The sequence below is a fragment of the Rhinolophus sinicus genome, chromosome 1, assembly GCF_057876585.1.
Source record: "Rhinolophus sinicus isolate RSI-liver-muscle chromosome 1, RSI-T2T, whole genome shotgun sequence".
NCBI lineage: Eukaryota > Metazoa > Chordata > Mammalia > Chiroptera > Rhinolophidae > Rhinolophus > Rhinolophus sinicus.
Window position 1 is genome coordinate 91,155,871 of NC_142501.1, and position 12,653 is coordinate 91,168,523.

Below are 12,653 nucleotides of genomic sequence, written 5' to 3' on the forward strand. Positions count from 1 at the left end.
TTTGGTAGCTAATCCAACACTGTCCTGGTTTGGTATAGGCAGAGACAAGTGATAAGATTCCTCAATCTTATTCTGTCAAAACTTAATACCTTTGACAAAACTCGATGTTAAGAGCTGTAAAGATGTAGGGACAGCCTGGCAGTTGAAAGGATCTCCTTTGAAAAGCTACTCCCAACATGTACTATGACACAAGACAACATTATCTTGTCTTTCTCTAGGAAGCCCGCCCCCCACCACATTCAAAATTTAGATTCCACATGCCTATCCCTAAACTGGCCCCTATTATCATCATGACTGTCATTATTGCTTAGCACCTTATTGAAGAATTAAAATTAGACAGCATACAAAATGTGAAATTAGAGATACTTCATCTGCAGTGGGAACCTAATCTAGAGTGCACACAAAAGAAATTTAGAAGTGTCTTAAGAGAGGATGAGGGAAGGAAAGCAGTGGAAGGAGGAAGAAATAATCATTTTAGAATTTTCTTAGAGAAAATATAAAGAAATTTCACAGGAAGTCCTAAAGGGAGTAGGTTGAGGGGACTTGCCACTCTGAAAATGGAATACTAATTTATTAATCCAATTCAATGAAGGGTCCAGATCTGAGAAAGCAAATTTGCTAAGGTCTCATCCATTACTGAACTGAATGGCCTGAGTTCCTTTTTTTTTATCTTTCCCCCCAATTGTTACCTTATATTGTGAATAATTTTATGAGCTTTTGTGATTAAGTTGGAGAAAAATGAGACTACTGTTTAAGGACTAGTATTACTCTCTTAAAAGATTATATACTTTTGTCCACTGTAGAGCATTACCCAATGTAGAACTTGGAGCTCTTTCCCTAATTCTCAGCCATTCTAAGAGAGCAAATTTACAGTATCTTTAATTGGTCCAAACACATACAAACATTTGTAGGATGGTAGTATTGTTGCTGTTGTTACTGAATTTCCTAAGTTCTCTTTCTAGTTGCAGAGTAAACCTGATTGCTGAGGTTAAGCAAAGTATGTCCAGTAAAATCATCTTAAGAGTCAGAAAGTTATCATTGAATATTAAGCTATGAATATTGGAGTAGTACATAGAATTTTCCTTGATCTTGAAAGACTAAATAATGGAAGCAAACTCTTAAGAGAAATCATAAGGAGTTGGAAAGCTCATTGTTTATTTATTGGTAAGAAAGTACTTGGAATGTGAGCAGTGATAATGTTCATAATTCTTATCAATATTTTTCTTCATAGTTATCCCTTTCTCTCCAAACCATTGAAATGGATGAAAATGACCACTGCTCAGAGGTTTATCTAACTGAACTAGTAATTTCATTTTCACCCATAAAGTTAATATAGACTTTTTAGGTATTATATTTTATACCTCTTGGGTATTAAGACAAGTAGTTATATTTCTCTGTCAGACTTACTCCACTCAGCAAATACCATATGATTTTGCTTATACGTAGGATCTAAAGAACAAAATAAAGGAACAAACAAAACAGAAACAGACTCATAGATACAGAAAATATTTTGATGGTTGCAAGATGGGAGGGGGTGGGGGGAATGAGTGAAAAGGTGGAGGGATTAAGAAGTACAATTTAGTAGTTACAAAATAGTCATGTGGATGTAAAATACAACATAAGGAATATAATCAATAATACTGTAATAACTATGTATGGTGTCAGATGGGTACTAGATTTATCGGGGTGATCATTCCTAACTTATACAAATGTCTAATCAGTCTATTGTACACCTAAAACTAATATAATATTATATGTCAATTGTAATTTAAAGATATTAAAAAAGACAATTGGTTGTAAACAGATTAGGATACTTTGTAGACTATGTCTCAATAATTTTGGCAGATTTATATGTTAAGTTTTAAAACTGCTTTATTGAGGTATAACATATGTACAACAAAAATCTCCCATTTAAAGTGTAATGTTCAATGAGTTTTGAATAAATACATTTGTGTTACCACCACCAAAATCAAGGTGGAAAACATTTCCATCACTCAAAAATCTCCCTTGTATTCCTTTGCAGTCAATTCCCTTCCTTCACTCCCTGACCCTGGAACTGATCTGTTACTATAGTTTTGCTTTTTCTAGATTGAAGTAAAAATGAAATCAGTAGTCTTTTGTGTCCGACTTCTCTCACTTAGCATAATGCTTTTGCGATTTATCCATATTATTGTATATATCAGTAGCTTGTTTCTTTATATTGCTGAATAGAGTTCCATTATATGGAAATATCACGATTTACTTACCCATTTACCTGTTGATAGATATTTCATTTGTTTCCAGTTTGGGCTATCATGAATAAAATTACTATGAAATTTTCTATGTGAGTCTTTGTGGGGATATTTGTTTCCTTTTCTATTGGGTAAAATACCCAGTAGTGGATTTGCTGGATCATATGGTAAGTGTATGCTCAACTTCATTAGAAAGTCAGACTATTTTCTGAACTGGCTGTACCACTGTATTCCCACCAGCAACGTATGAGAAAACCAGGTGCTCTACACCCTTGGCAATGCTTCGTTTTCTCTATCTTCTTAATTTCAGTCATCCTAGTGAGTAAGTGGTAATGTTTCATCGTGTTTTAATTTTCACTTACTTAATGAGTAATTATGTTGTACATCTTTTCATATTCTTCTTTGTCATTCATTTATCTTTGTTAACGTATCTGTTCAAATCTTTTGCATGCGTTTTATTGCGTGGTTTATCTTAATGTTGAATTGTAAAATGTTCTCTACATATTTTGTTTACAAATATTTTTCTGGTTATTTGTTTTGCAATATTGATTCCCAGTCTGTGGCTTTTTCATTTTTGTAACATTTCTTTCAAAGAAGAAATTAAAAAAATTTTTGATGATGTCCAGTTTAGCACTTTTTTTTTTTTTTTTCATGGTTTGTGCTTTTTGTGTCCTAAAAGTTCTTTGCCTAACCCAAGGTCTCAACGATTTTCTCCTATGCTTTCTTCTGGAAGTTTTATAGTTTTAACTCATATTTCAATGTTTGATCCATCTTGAATTAATTTTTGTGTATAGTATGAGGAAAGGATCAAGGTTCTTTTTTTTTTTTCCCCATATGGCCATCCAAATGTTCCAGCATTATTTGTAAAATTTACCCTTTCCTCATTGAATTACCTTGGTACCTTTGTCTATTGGTGCGTTGGCACTCTCTGTTTTGGTCCACTGATCATTTGTCAGTATTTATGTCAGTACCACAGTGTTTTGATGACTACAGCTTTATAGTAAATCTTCAAATAGGTAGTGTCTTTCAACTTTGTTCTTTTGGAAAATTCTTTTGGCTATACCAGGTTCTTTCTATTTTGATACAAATTTAGAATTAGTTTGTCAATTTCCATTTTTTAAAAGTCTGCTGGGATTTTGATTGAGATTGCATCGAATCTACAGATCAATTTGGGGAGAACTGACATCTTAACAATATTAATTGTTTTTATCCATAATAGAGCATATCTCTCTATTTATTTAGGTCTTTAATTTCTCTCAGCAATATTTTGTAGCTTTTAGCTTATAAATCTTATACATAGTGTGTTACGCTTATTCCTAATTATATTTTATTTTTTGACACTGTTTTAAATGGTGTTTAATTTTTTATGCCTATTTTTAAAAATAAAAATTGTATATAGTTAAGGTGTACAACATGATGATTGGATATCCATATCCATAGTGAAATGATTATTAGTACAGTCAAGCTAATTAACATAGCACCTTCTCGCATAATTACCTTTTTTGTGTGTGGTGAGTGTGCCCGAAATATAATCTTTTAGCATATTTCCAATGTTCAATATAATATTATTAAATATAGTCATCATGCCTATACATTAAATCTCTATGCTTATTCGTTGTACATAATTGCAACTTTGTACCCTTTGACCAACATCTTACTTCCCCCACTGCCACCTCCCTCCCATAATCTCTGGTAACCACCATTCTACTCTCTGCTTCTATGAGTTCCACTTTTTTTTTTTTTTTTTTTTCAGGTTCCATAGGTGACATCAAACAGTATTTGTCTTTTCTGTCTGGCTTCTTTCACTTAACATAATGTTTTCAAGATTCATCCATACTGTCACAAATGACAGGGTTTCCTTCTATCTCATGGCTGAATCATAATCCATTTTGTATATATACTGCATTTTCTTTATCCATTCATTTGTAATTGAACACTTAGGTTATTTCCATATCTTGGCTCTTATGAATGATGCTGCAATGAACATGGGGCTGCAGACATCTCTTCGAGATCCTGTTTTTCATTTCCTTCGAGTATATACCCAGAAGTGGGATTGGTGGATCATATGGTAGTTCTTTTTAAAATTTTTTGAGAAATTTCCATATTATTTTTTCCATAATGGCTGTACCAATTTATATTATCACCAACAGTGCACATCGTCACCAGCACTTGTTACAATGTCTTTTTGATAATAGTCATTCTAATAGGAGTGAATGTTATCCCTTTGAGGTTTTGATTTATGTTCCCCTGAAGATGAGTGATGTTGAACACCTTTTCATATACCTGTTGACCATTTCGATGTCTTCTTTTGAAAATTATCTATTCAGGTCCTTTGTCCATTTTTAAATCAGGTTGTTTTTTTGCTATTGAGTTGTATGAGTTCATTACGTATTTTGGATATTTAACCTCTTATCAGCTATATGGTTTGCAAATGTTTTCTCCCTCTCTGTAGGTTATCTTTTCATTTTCTTGATTGTTTCCTTTGCCATGCAGAAGCTTTTTGGTTTCATGTAGTCCCACTTGTTTATATTTGCTTTTGTTGCTTGTATTTTTGGCACTATATCCAGGAAATTGCTAATTTCGTTTAGTTGTCTCTTTGTGTTTTCTTGTAGTTCACTGAATTTCTTCAAGAGGAATATTTTCAATTTTTTGTCAGATAATTCATAGGTCTTTATTTTCTTCATGTCAGTTATTGGAGCTTATTAGTTTACTTTGGTGCTACCATGTTTCCTTGATTATTTATGATCCTTATGACCTTGTGTTGGTGTATGTGCATTTGAAGAAGTAGGCACCTCTTCCGATCTTTACAGACTGATTTTGGCAGGGAAAGCCCTTCAATAGTTAGCTCATCTGGAGATTCTGGGTGGGTCATCTGGTGGTGCTGTGGGTGTTCTGGTGCCTAGGTCAGCAGGTGGGCAGGCCTGGTGCTTGGGTTTAAATGGGCTAGCCTGGTGCCTGATTCCATGGGGATTAAGCCTGGAGCCTTGGTCCCCTGGGTTGAACCTGGCACTTGGATCCCCAGGGCAGGTCTGGTGGTAAGTTAAGTCCACAGTGGTAGGCCTTGGACCTGAGTCCACAGAGGCAGGCCTGGTGTCTACGTCTGTGGTGTTGGGCCTGGAGCCTGTGCAGAGGTCTACTGGCAAGACAAAGGAATATGGGAAATGAGAGAAAGGAGAAAAAAAGAGAAATGCTCTCAAGATGGTATTTTCTTCCCTACACTTCAAGAAGCTACCCTATGAATTATGTCACATGTGAAACAAGGTAGATTTTATGTGTTCAGCCACTTCTAAATCAAAGCTGGCTCTGCCTCTCATTGCTAGCCAGTTACCAATGGCAGAGACCAGATAAATATAAAATGTGAATGAATGGAAAATAGAGACATGAATAAATGTGAGAAAATAAACAAGGAATAAAGTGACTAAAGAACATGGTGAGAGAAAATAAAATACTTGTACTCTTTTTATGGACCCATCTGTCAGGAAATAAAATCTCTGAGCTTAGTGCATCCATTGTATCATGGGTTCTTTCGGCTACCTCTACTTATATCACTTGATGTTTTAAATAGAGGGGTCAGCTCTTTATTTGATAATTGAAATGACAGAGAAAGCAAAAGTAACTATTAGGGATAGCATAGGAATGAGTAACAGAAAATATCATGTCAATTGAAAGTTGGTAAGCATTAAAAAGGGAACTGAGCAAATAAGTGTCTGTAGTAAAATATTCACACTAAACAGTTTAACCTTTAAATCTAACCATGTACACAGTATGATTATACTCAGCTTAAAGTTGTACCTGTTTTCATTGTAATGCTAATGTTAACACAAGTAGGGAAAGCTGTCATGTGGGCAAGCATGGCTTTAAATCAACAGTTAATTATTTACAATGAATTTAATTGTTCCTGGTTGAAATAACATGTTGATAGGACATGGTGATTATCATGGGATTTATGTCCAATTCAGTGTGGCCTAAGTTTCAGTGCCTAATAAACAGGAATAGGCAATAATAAATGACTACCGAGAGTGCCAAAAAAAAAAAAAAAAGTATACATATGACTTGTATTCATCTTTTGTTATCAGTATATATTATTACAATTTGAATACCGTTTTTTTCTTTCTAAAATGTGTATCCATTTTTTTGGCACACTCTGTATTCACACAGAAATAGCCTCAATTTTTAAAAAAACTTTTATTTGTGTTTTTCCAGGACCCATCAGCTTCAAGTCAAGTAGCTGTTTCAATCTAGTTGTGGAGGGCGCAGCTCACAGTAGCCCATACGGGGATCGAACCCGTAATCTTGTTGTTAAGAGCCCTGTGCTCTAACCAACTGAGCTAAGCCCCCAAGCCTCAATTTTTATGGTGTCAAAATGTGAACATTATGATTTACTGATCTTTTAACTCACCAATTTATTAGTTGCCTTATATTTTAAATCAAGGCTATTTTTCTTAGTAAAGCAACAATTGAGCAAGTTCTAAGCATTTACCACAAGAAGTACAATAAAAATGTACTTTAGGGTCATTTTCCCCTTGCTTTACATTAAGTTTAATGTTGGAGACAAACTACTAATTTTATATACCATAACGGAATTTACCATTACCCTAGCAAACGAATGAAGGATATAGTTTCTAAAACAATGGAATGCTAACATTTTAGTACTCTAGTTGCCCCTACTGAGTTTGTATTTTAAAATGCTCATAATCTGCTAGCTTCATGAAACCTAAAACCATTGGTTTTAAAACAAACTTTTTTGTACACCTGAAAGAGTAGCTCTTGATAAAGAAAAAACTGAAAACTAGTGTAACTATTTTACATATCAGATGAATAAATATGAATTGTATAGCAAAACTTCTCTGAGTGGATCTCATCCGGGTAAGTTGTAGGCATTTCCTAGGAAAGTAGCGCTAACGAATGAATCTTCAGTTGCTTCCAAACTACTCGTAGTCTTAGCGTGGTCCTCGGCTAGGATGTGCGCTTCTGAGCTCGTTCCACAGCGGGCGCTAATGAGAGGCAGGAACGTGTGGACGCTCTGATGCGGTTGCGTACGTTTAAGAGCTTCCCGCTCTTACCGGTTGGGTTTAGACTTTTAACTGCCATCTGGCTCCCTGGTTTGGCTTCCTACTCTGTCTGGTGCCCCCTAGTGCTCATCACCTGTACAATCTTGAGTAGTTGCGAGAAGCGAAGGGGTCCAGGGAACCCAAGGATGCTTTCAAGAAAAGCATTCCATTACTGTGAACTGTACAGATCCAGATTTCCTCTCTGTACAAAGCCATGGTATAAATTACATTTGTATTTTCATGTACCTGTATGGAAAGAGAGGGTGTTGTTTTACTAAGCCACCAAAGCAAAAGAAAGGTGGAAATTAAATTTCAACCAACTACAGGATGCAAGCTCTCTGGAGTTTGTGGTAAAAGACGCAAAGATATGTAGACCTTATTTTTTCTTGAATCCACCTCCTCCCCCCACCCCCGCACCATTCTTTTTTTTTTCTTTTTTTTTTTTTCTGGCAAAGAGTTCGCTAAGATCCTTGATTTCATCAGGGCCGTCCATCTTCGAGAGCCAGAATATCTGTCTTGGGGCTGGGGTTGAGAATGTGGCCTTAATTGCTATGCAAGGGAGGCGGACATAAGATAATTCTCCTTGTCTCCTTCCCTAACCCATTTCATCAATATTAATCTATGCGCAATCTTCACAAGGTTTCTTTTACCCCATACAAGTAGTCTAGCTCTTCTGGCTCTTTGAGCTCAGCCTCTGGTTTTCTTGCTTTGCCTTTCCTCTCCACCCCCACACCCCTACAGTCACTTAACACTACTGCAGCTCTCTCCATTAAAGATGAACAACAGATCATTTTTCATTGCATGGCAACCCTAAGAGCTCCCTCTCGCTTCAGCAGAGCATGATGGGAGTCTCTCCTCTCGTCCCGCCTCCCTCTTCTTTTTTTTTTTTTCTTCCTGCCCCTTTTCCACAATTAATCCTTAAATAATGATTTTCCCAGCTAGCGCTGACTTAAGGATAGGGTTTAGCGACCCACGGTGACACTCCCATCAGCCTTCCAGAAGGGACGGTTTCCAAAAGAAAACTACAACTCCCATGAGGCATAAAAGTTAAAGCAACCGCAGGACATCACGGAAGTTGTAGGCACCCTCTTCCTGAGTCCCTTTCAGTCCTCAAATGCGTAAACTACAAGTCCCAGGAGCGTCGGTACTGGTACGCCTGCGCGAGAGCACCGAGAAGAGGTGGGGGTGGGGCTGCCCCGGGCGGTGGGGGGCGGGGTCCGAGCGGGCTGTGTGGAGGCTTCAGACTCCCGGCGCCATTTAGCGCGGAGAGTTTCCCCGGCGGACGCGGCTCTTCTCACTCGGCCACTCTGCACCCGCGTCTTCGGTGACAGAAGGCGCCTGGTGGGGGTGACTACTCTTTTCTCTCCCTATCCCCCTTCGCCCAGTCCTCTCAGTCTCCTCTGCTCTCGGCCCAGAGAAGCAGCGGAGCTCGGGCCCCGCGGTGAGCGGCCCTCCCCTCCCCACCGTTCCCTCCCTCCGTCAGCCCCCGGCACCGGCCCGGGAGGGGACGGGGGTTTGCCAGGCCCGGGGCGGGCGGGGAGGCCTCGGGGAAGGGGGGGCCCGCTCCTCAGTCACCGAGGCTTGGAGGCTTCGGCCTTTCCCGTCCGGGCGATGGGCGCCTTGTGAGACTGGTCCCCCTCGCTGGGGGCGCGTGTGGGAGGCGGCGACCTACTGACTGACTGTCCGGGAGCCCTCGGGCCCGGCCCTCCCTCGCCTTCCTCGGCCCCTCCCACTCTCTTTGGCCCTGGAGCTGCCACCGTTCGGGAGTCCGTGCGAGTCCCTGCCTCGCGTTGCCGCCGCCCTCGGGGCCTAGCCCGCCCAGCCCGCGAAGCGGCAGCGGCGGGGACCCGGAGCCGCCGCCGCATCCGCCGCATCCGTTTCGACTCGGTGCCGGCTCTTTGCCCTGCCCCTCATGACTGCGGCGCCTCTGCTGCTACAGCCTTCCCGGCCGCCGCTCGCCGCAGGATGGATGCGGACCGCGAGGCGCTAATCCCGGTGGCTCAGCTTCTGGATCGCCCGCCGACGAGCCCGCCTTGTGAGCCGCAGGAGCCGCCGCAGCTGGGCCCCGTGTCCCGTCTCGTTTTCGGGGTGACTTGTCAGTGCTGAGTGAGGAGTAGTCGGGGTTGATCCGAACCCGCCGGGGAGCAGGAGCCGTCGTAGCGGAACCTGCCGACCTTCACCTCCCCTCAGGGTCCGCCCCTCGCCCTCTGTTCATTCACAAATTCGGGCACGTTCGCCTTGCTCCAGTGGACCGACCATGTCTGGCGGCGCCGCGGAGAAGCAGAGCAGCACCCCGAGCTCTCTGTTCCTCTCGCCGCCCGCGCCTTCCCCCAAGAATGGCTCCAGCTCCGATTCCTCAGTGGGGGAGAAACTGGGCACCGCGGGGACCGACGCTGGAACTGGCAGGACTGACGGGTACCGGCGTCGCCGCCACACTATGGACAAGGACAGCCGTGGGGCAGCCGCGACCACCACCACGGAGCACCGCTTCTTCCGCCGCAGCGTCATCTGCGACTCCAACGCCACTGCGTTGGAACTGCCCGGCCTCCCGCTTTCTCTCCCGCCGCCCAGCGCTACCGCGGGGGTTTCGCAGAGTACCCCACCGGAGCCCCACCGCGAGGAGACCTTGATCGCTGCCGTCGCTGTGCAGGTAGCCCAGCAGCCTCCCGCCGCTGCTGCCGCTGTCCCCGGGGAACCTGCCGCCGCGGGCCCTGCCGCCACGACTGCCCCCAGCAGTACCAGCAGCAAAGACCGCCAAGTTTCCCAGCCCAACCATGTGGGGAGCAAAGAGGAATCTCCTCCTGCGAGAAGCGGCAGCGGCGGCGGCAGCGCCAAGGAACAGCAAGAGGAACGGAGCCAGCAACAGGATGACATCGAAGAGCTGGAGACCAAGGCCGTGGGAATGTCCAATGATGGCCGCTTTCTCAAGTTTGACATCGAAATTGGCAGAGGCTCCTTTAAGACCGTCTACAAAGGTCTGGACACTGAAACCACTGTGGAGGTCGCCTGGTGTGAACTGCAGGTATTGCCCCGCCTACTTCTTTATTTTACGGTGGTTTGGATCCCAAATGTGGCTCAGTGAAGCCAGTTTATCGAATTCATCCTTTATTTGTCATTCACTAACTGTTCGCTCTGAGTGGGGGAGGCTAACTTTTGAAAGAGATCGAAACAGATTTCGGGGCATATACCAAGAATTATTGATAGCCAACGAGATTTGCTACTACTTGGGAAGTAGTGGTGAAAAACGTTGGTACAAATGCATTGCCTACTTACTTGTTACTGTTTTAGTGTCTGGCAGGAAGCTTGGAATTAGTGGGGAATTTTTTGAGTTAAAGTACAGTCTTCTTGCCTTGTACATTTCATTCTCCTCAGGCCCTGCAGTGATGAACTGCTGGTGTGTTACATGCTGTTTCCATCCCTGAGATCAGGCTGTTCTTTTTAAATAAGAACGACCTTGTTCATGAATGACCTTCCTTGGGCTATATCTTAGTTGTTGGTTGCACAGGCATTTAATAACTACTATAAAATAGACTTTCTAATTCTCTGGCTAAATGCCTTGGGACTAGTAAAGTACAATAAGTATTTGATATTGTTCTATCTAATGATACTTAAGCCTTATCTGACATTGTTAATTAAAACTAATATGTCTTCAGCCCATTCACTATACAGTGAATAGTAAGAGACCACGTAAAATTGTATAAGTGCTTGAAGAGTTGTAATGTCACTGTTTTAATCTTGTTATAAAAACTTTTTAAGCCAGACTTTCCCAAAAGTCCAAAGGAGTCACAATGCTTCCTTTTCAACCTTTCAGGGAGGTTTTCATGGTGTAAATAATGGTATGTCATTCTGGTTGACAAGTATATTCTACGTTTAGATAGCTGGGTTTGGGCTACTTGTTGCGTGACCTGTAGCAGCTTGATTTCCTCACCAGGAAGTGAACATAAGTTATTGAAAAAGCAGTCAGTCACACTGAATGAAAAAGTGAGCTACATTATATGTGAAAAATGCCATTATCCATATTCTTTTGCTAAGAAAATGGACCAAGTGAAATAGGATATGAAAGTAACCAAATAATCTAGGAATTTGTTTTATCCATGAACTAATGTTAGTACTTAACCCTTTGAATGTCACCTTCCAAATGACCAAGGCCATATCAAATGTGAAGGGAAATTAACATGTGGAAGGACATAAAACTGCCAGGTTCTTTAGAACATAAATTTTTTAGGTTTTAAAGTTAATGATATAGAGCTTCTAAGGCGTTATGAAATAACTACTCAATTTCATAGTGGTTTAGAGTTGGAAAGGTGGCAGACCTTTATTAAAAATTTGTCAAACTATAAACTTTATTCCTATTGGTCAGGCCTCAGAAACTTAGGTCTGATGCATGCTTGGGCAGCACAGCCCAGGTTCTAAAATTGGAATGATGTAGAGAAGAGTAGCATGGCCTCTGTACAAGATTGGTACACAAATTCATGAAGCGTTCCATAATTTTGTTTAGGTGCTTTTTAACAATTTTTTTCGTTATTGGTTACCTTCCTCTCTTAAGACTGGACCCAAATAAATGTTAAACACTTTATGAATTAATTTTGGTAGTTCAATTATTTAACTTTGAGGAATGTCATATGTGTGTTTTCCTTTATAACCTGGAATTTTCTGATAGTTTATTATGTTGGAAGTAATGGTACGGTGGAAAAAACTTGATTTGTCGAATGTCACAATAAGAATTTTGTCTAAGCATCTCAATTTTTTTTTGGCACTCATGACTTTTTGGATTTTTGTTCTCTGTCTAGGCATGGACATGGTTAAACTAAAGAATATCTGATATCCTTATATATCATATTTCCGTATTATTTTTAAGCCAGTTCAAGATTTGGCTGCAGAATCCTTAACTCATTGAGTGGTACCCTGGTTGTTTGACCCTGCTTCTATAAGTTTTCATTTTGTTTTTTTAAAATGTGTTTATCCTAGCCCCAGGATTCTTTATAGCACTTGGTGAGCAGTGTTTTTATTTTTTTGACAAGGACATTTGCCTATTCAGTAGGTTAGTGTTTTGAGTTTTTGTCTTTGAATCCAAATTAAAGGACAAGTCAAGGGATTACTAAAGTATTGGGAAGAAAGGAAAACTTTTTCTACTAAATGTGTGCTTCCCATATACGTGTTTTTTCTGTAGGAAGACAGGAGAAATATTGTGTTCAGTTAAAAATCGTAGTGTATTCAAACTGGACGAAATCTTAGGTTATTCTGCCCAACTACTTAATTGATAAATAAAGAACCTAAAATCATAGAGCAGGTAAATGACTTGCTTAGGCTGGTAAGGAACACAAAATAAAATGGTTAGGAGCTAATAATTTGGGAAATGTTAAAGCATTTG

At 40.7% G+C, this 12,653-nt stretch overlaps 1 protein-coding gene and 1 non-coding gene across 25 annotated transcripts in view; both read left to right on the plus strand.

The window, feature by feature from the left end:
• Positions 1-8,495: 8,495 nt before the first annotated feature.
• The window catches only part of WNK1 (WNK lysine deficient protein kinase 1), a 145,927-nt gene continuing 141,769 nt past the window's right edge, over positions 8,496-12,653 (plus strand). For 10 of the 24 annotated variants that reach the window (XM_088801590.1, XM_088801589.1, XM_074325181.2 and 7 more), the window contains exon 1: positions 8,496-10,304. In XM_088801590.1, the coding sequence (XP_088657716.1) occupies positions 9,540-10,304 (765 nt within the window). In that variant the 5' untranslated portion in view covers positions 8,496-9,539. The remainder of the gene's footprint in view (positions 10,305-12,653) is intronic. The other 14 variants (XM_088801604.1, XM_088801578.1, XM_088801603.1 and 11 more) reach the window with 4 other exon arrangements.
• Positions 11,673-11,774, plus strand: LOC141570251 (U6 spliceosomal RNA). The gene has a single exon (XR_012494259.1). It is a non-coding gene; the product is annotated as a U6 spliceosomal RNA (small nuclear RNA).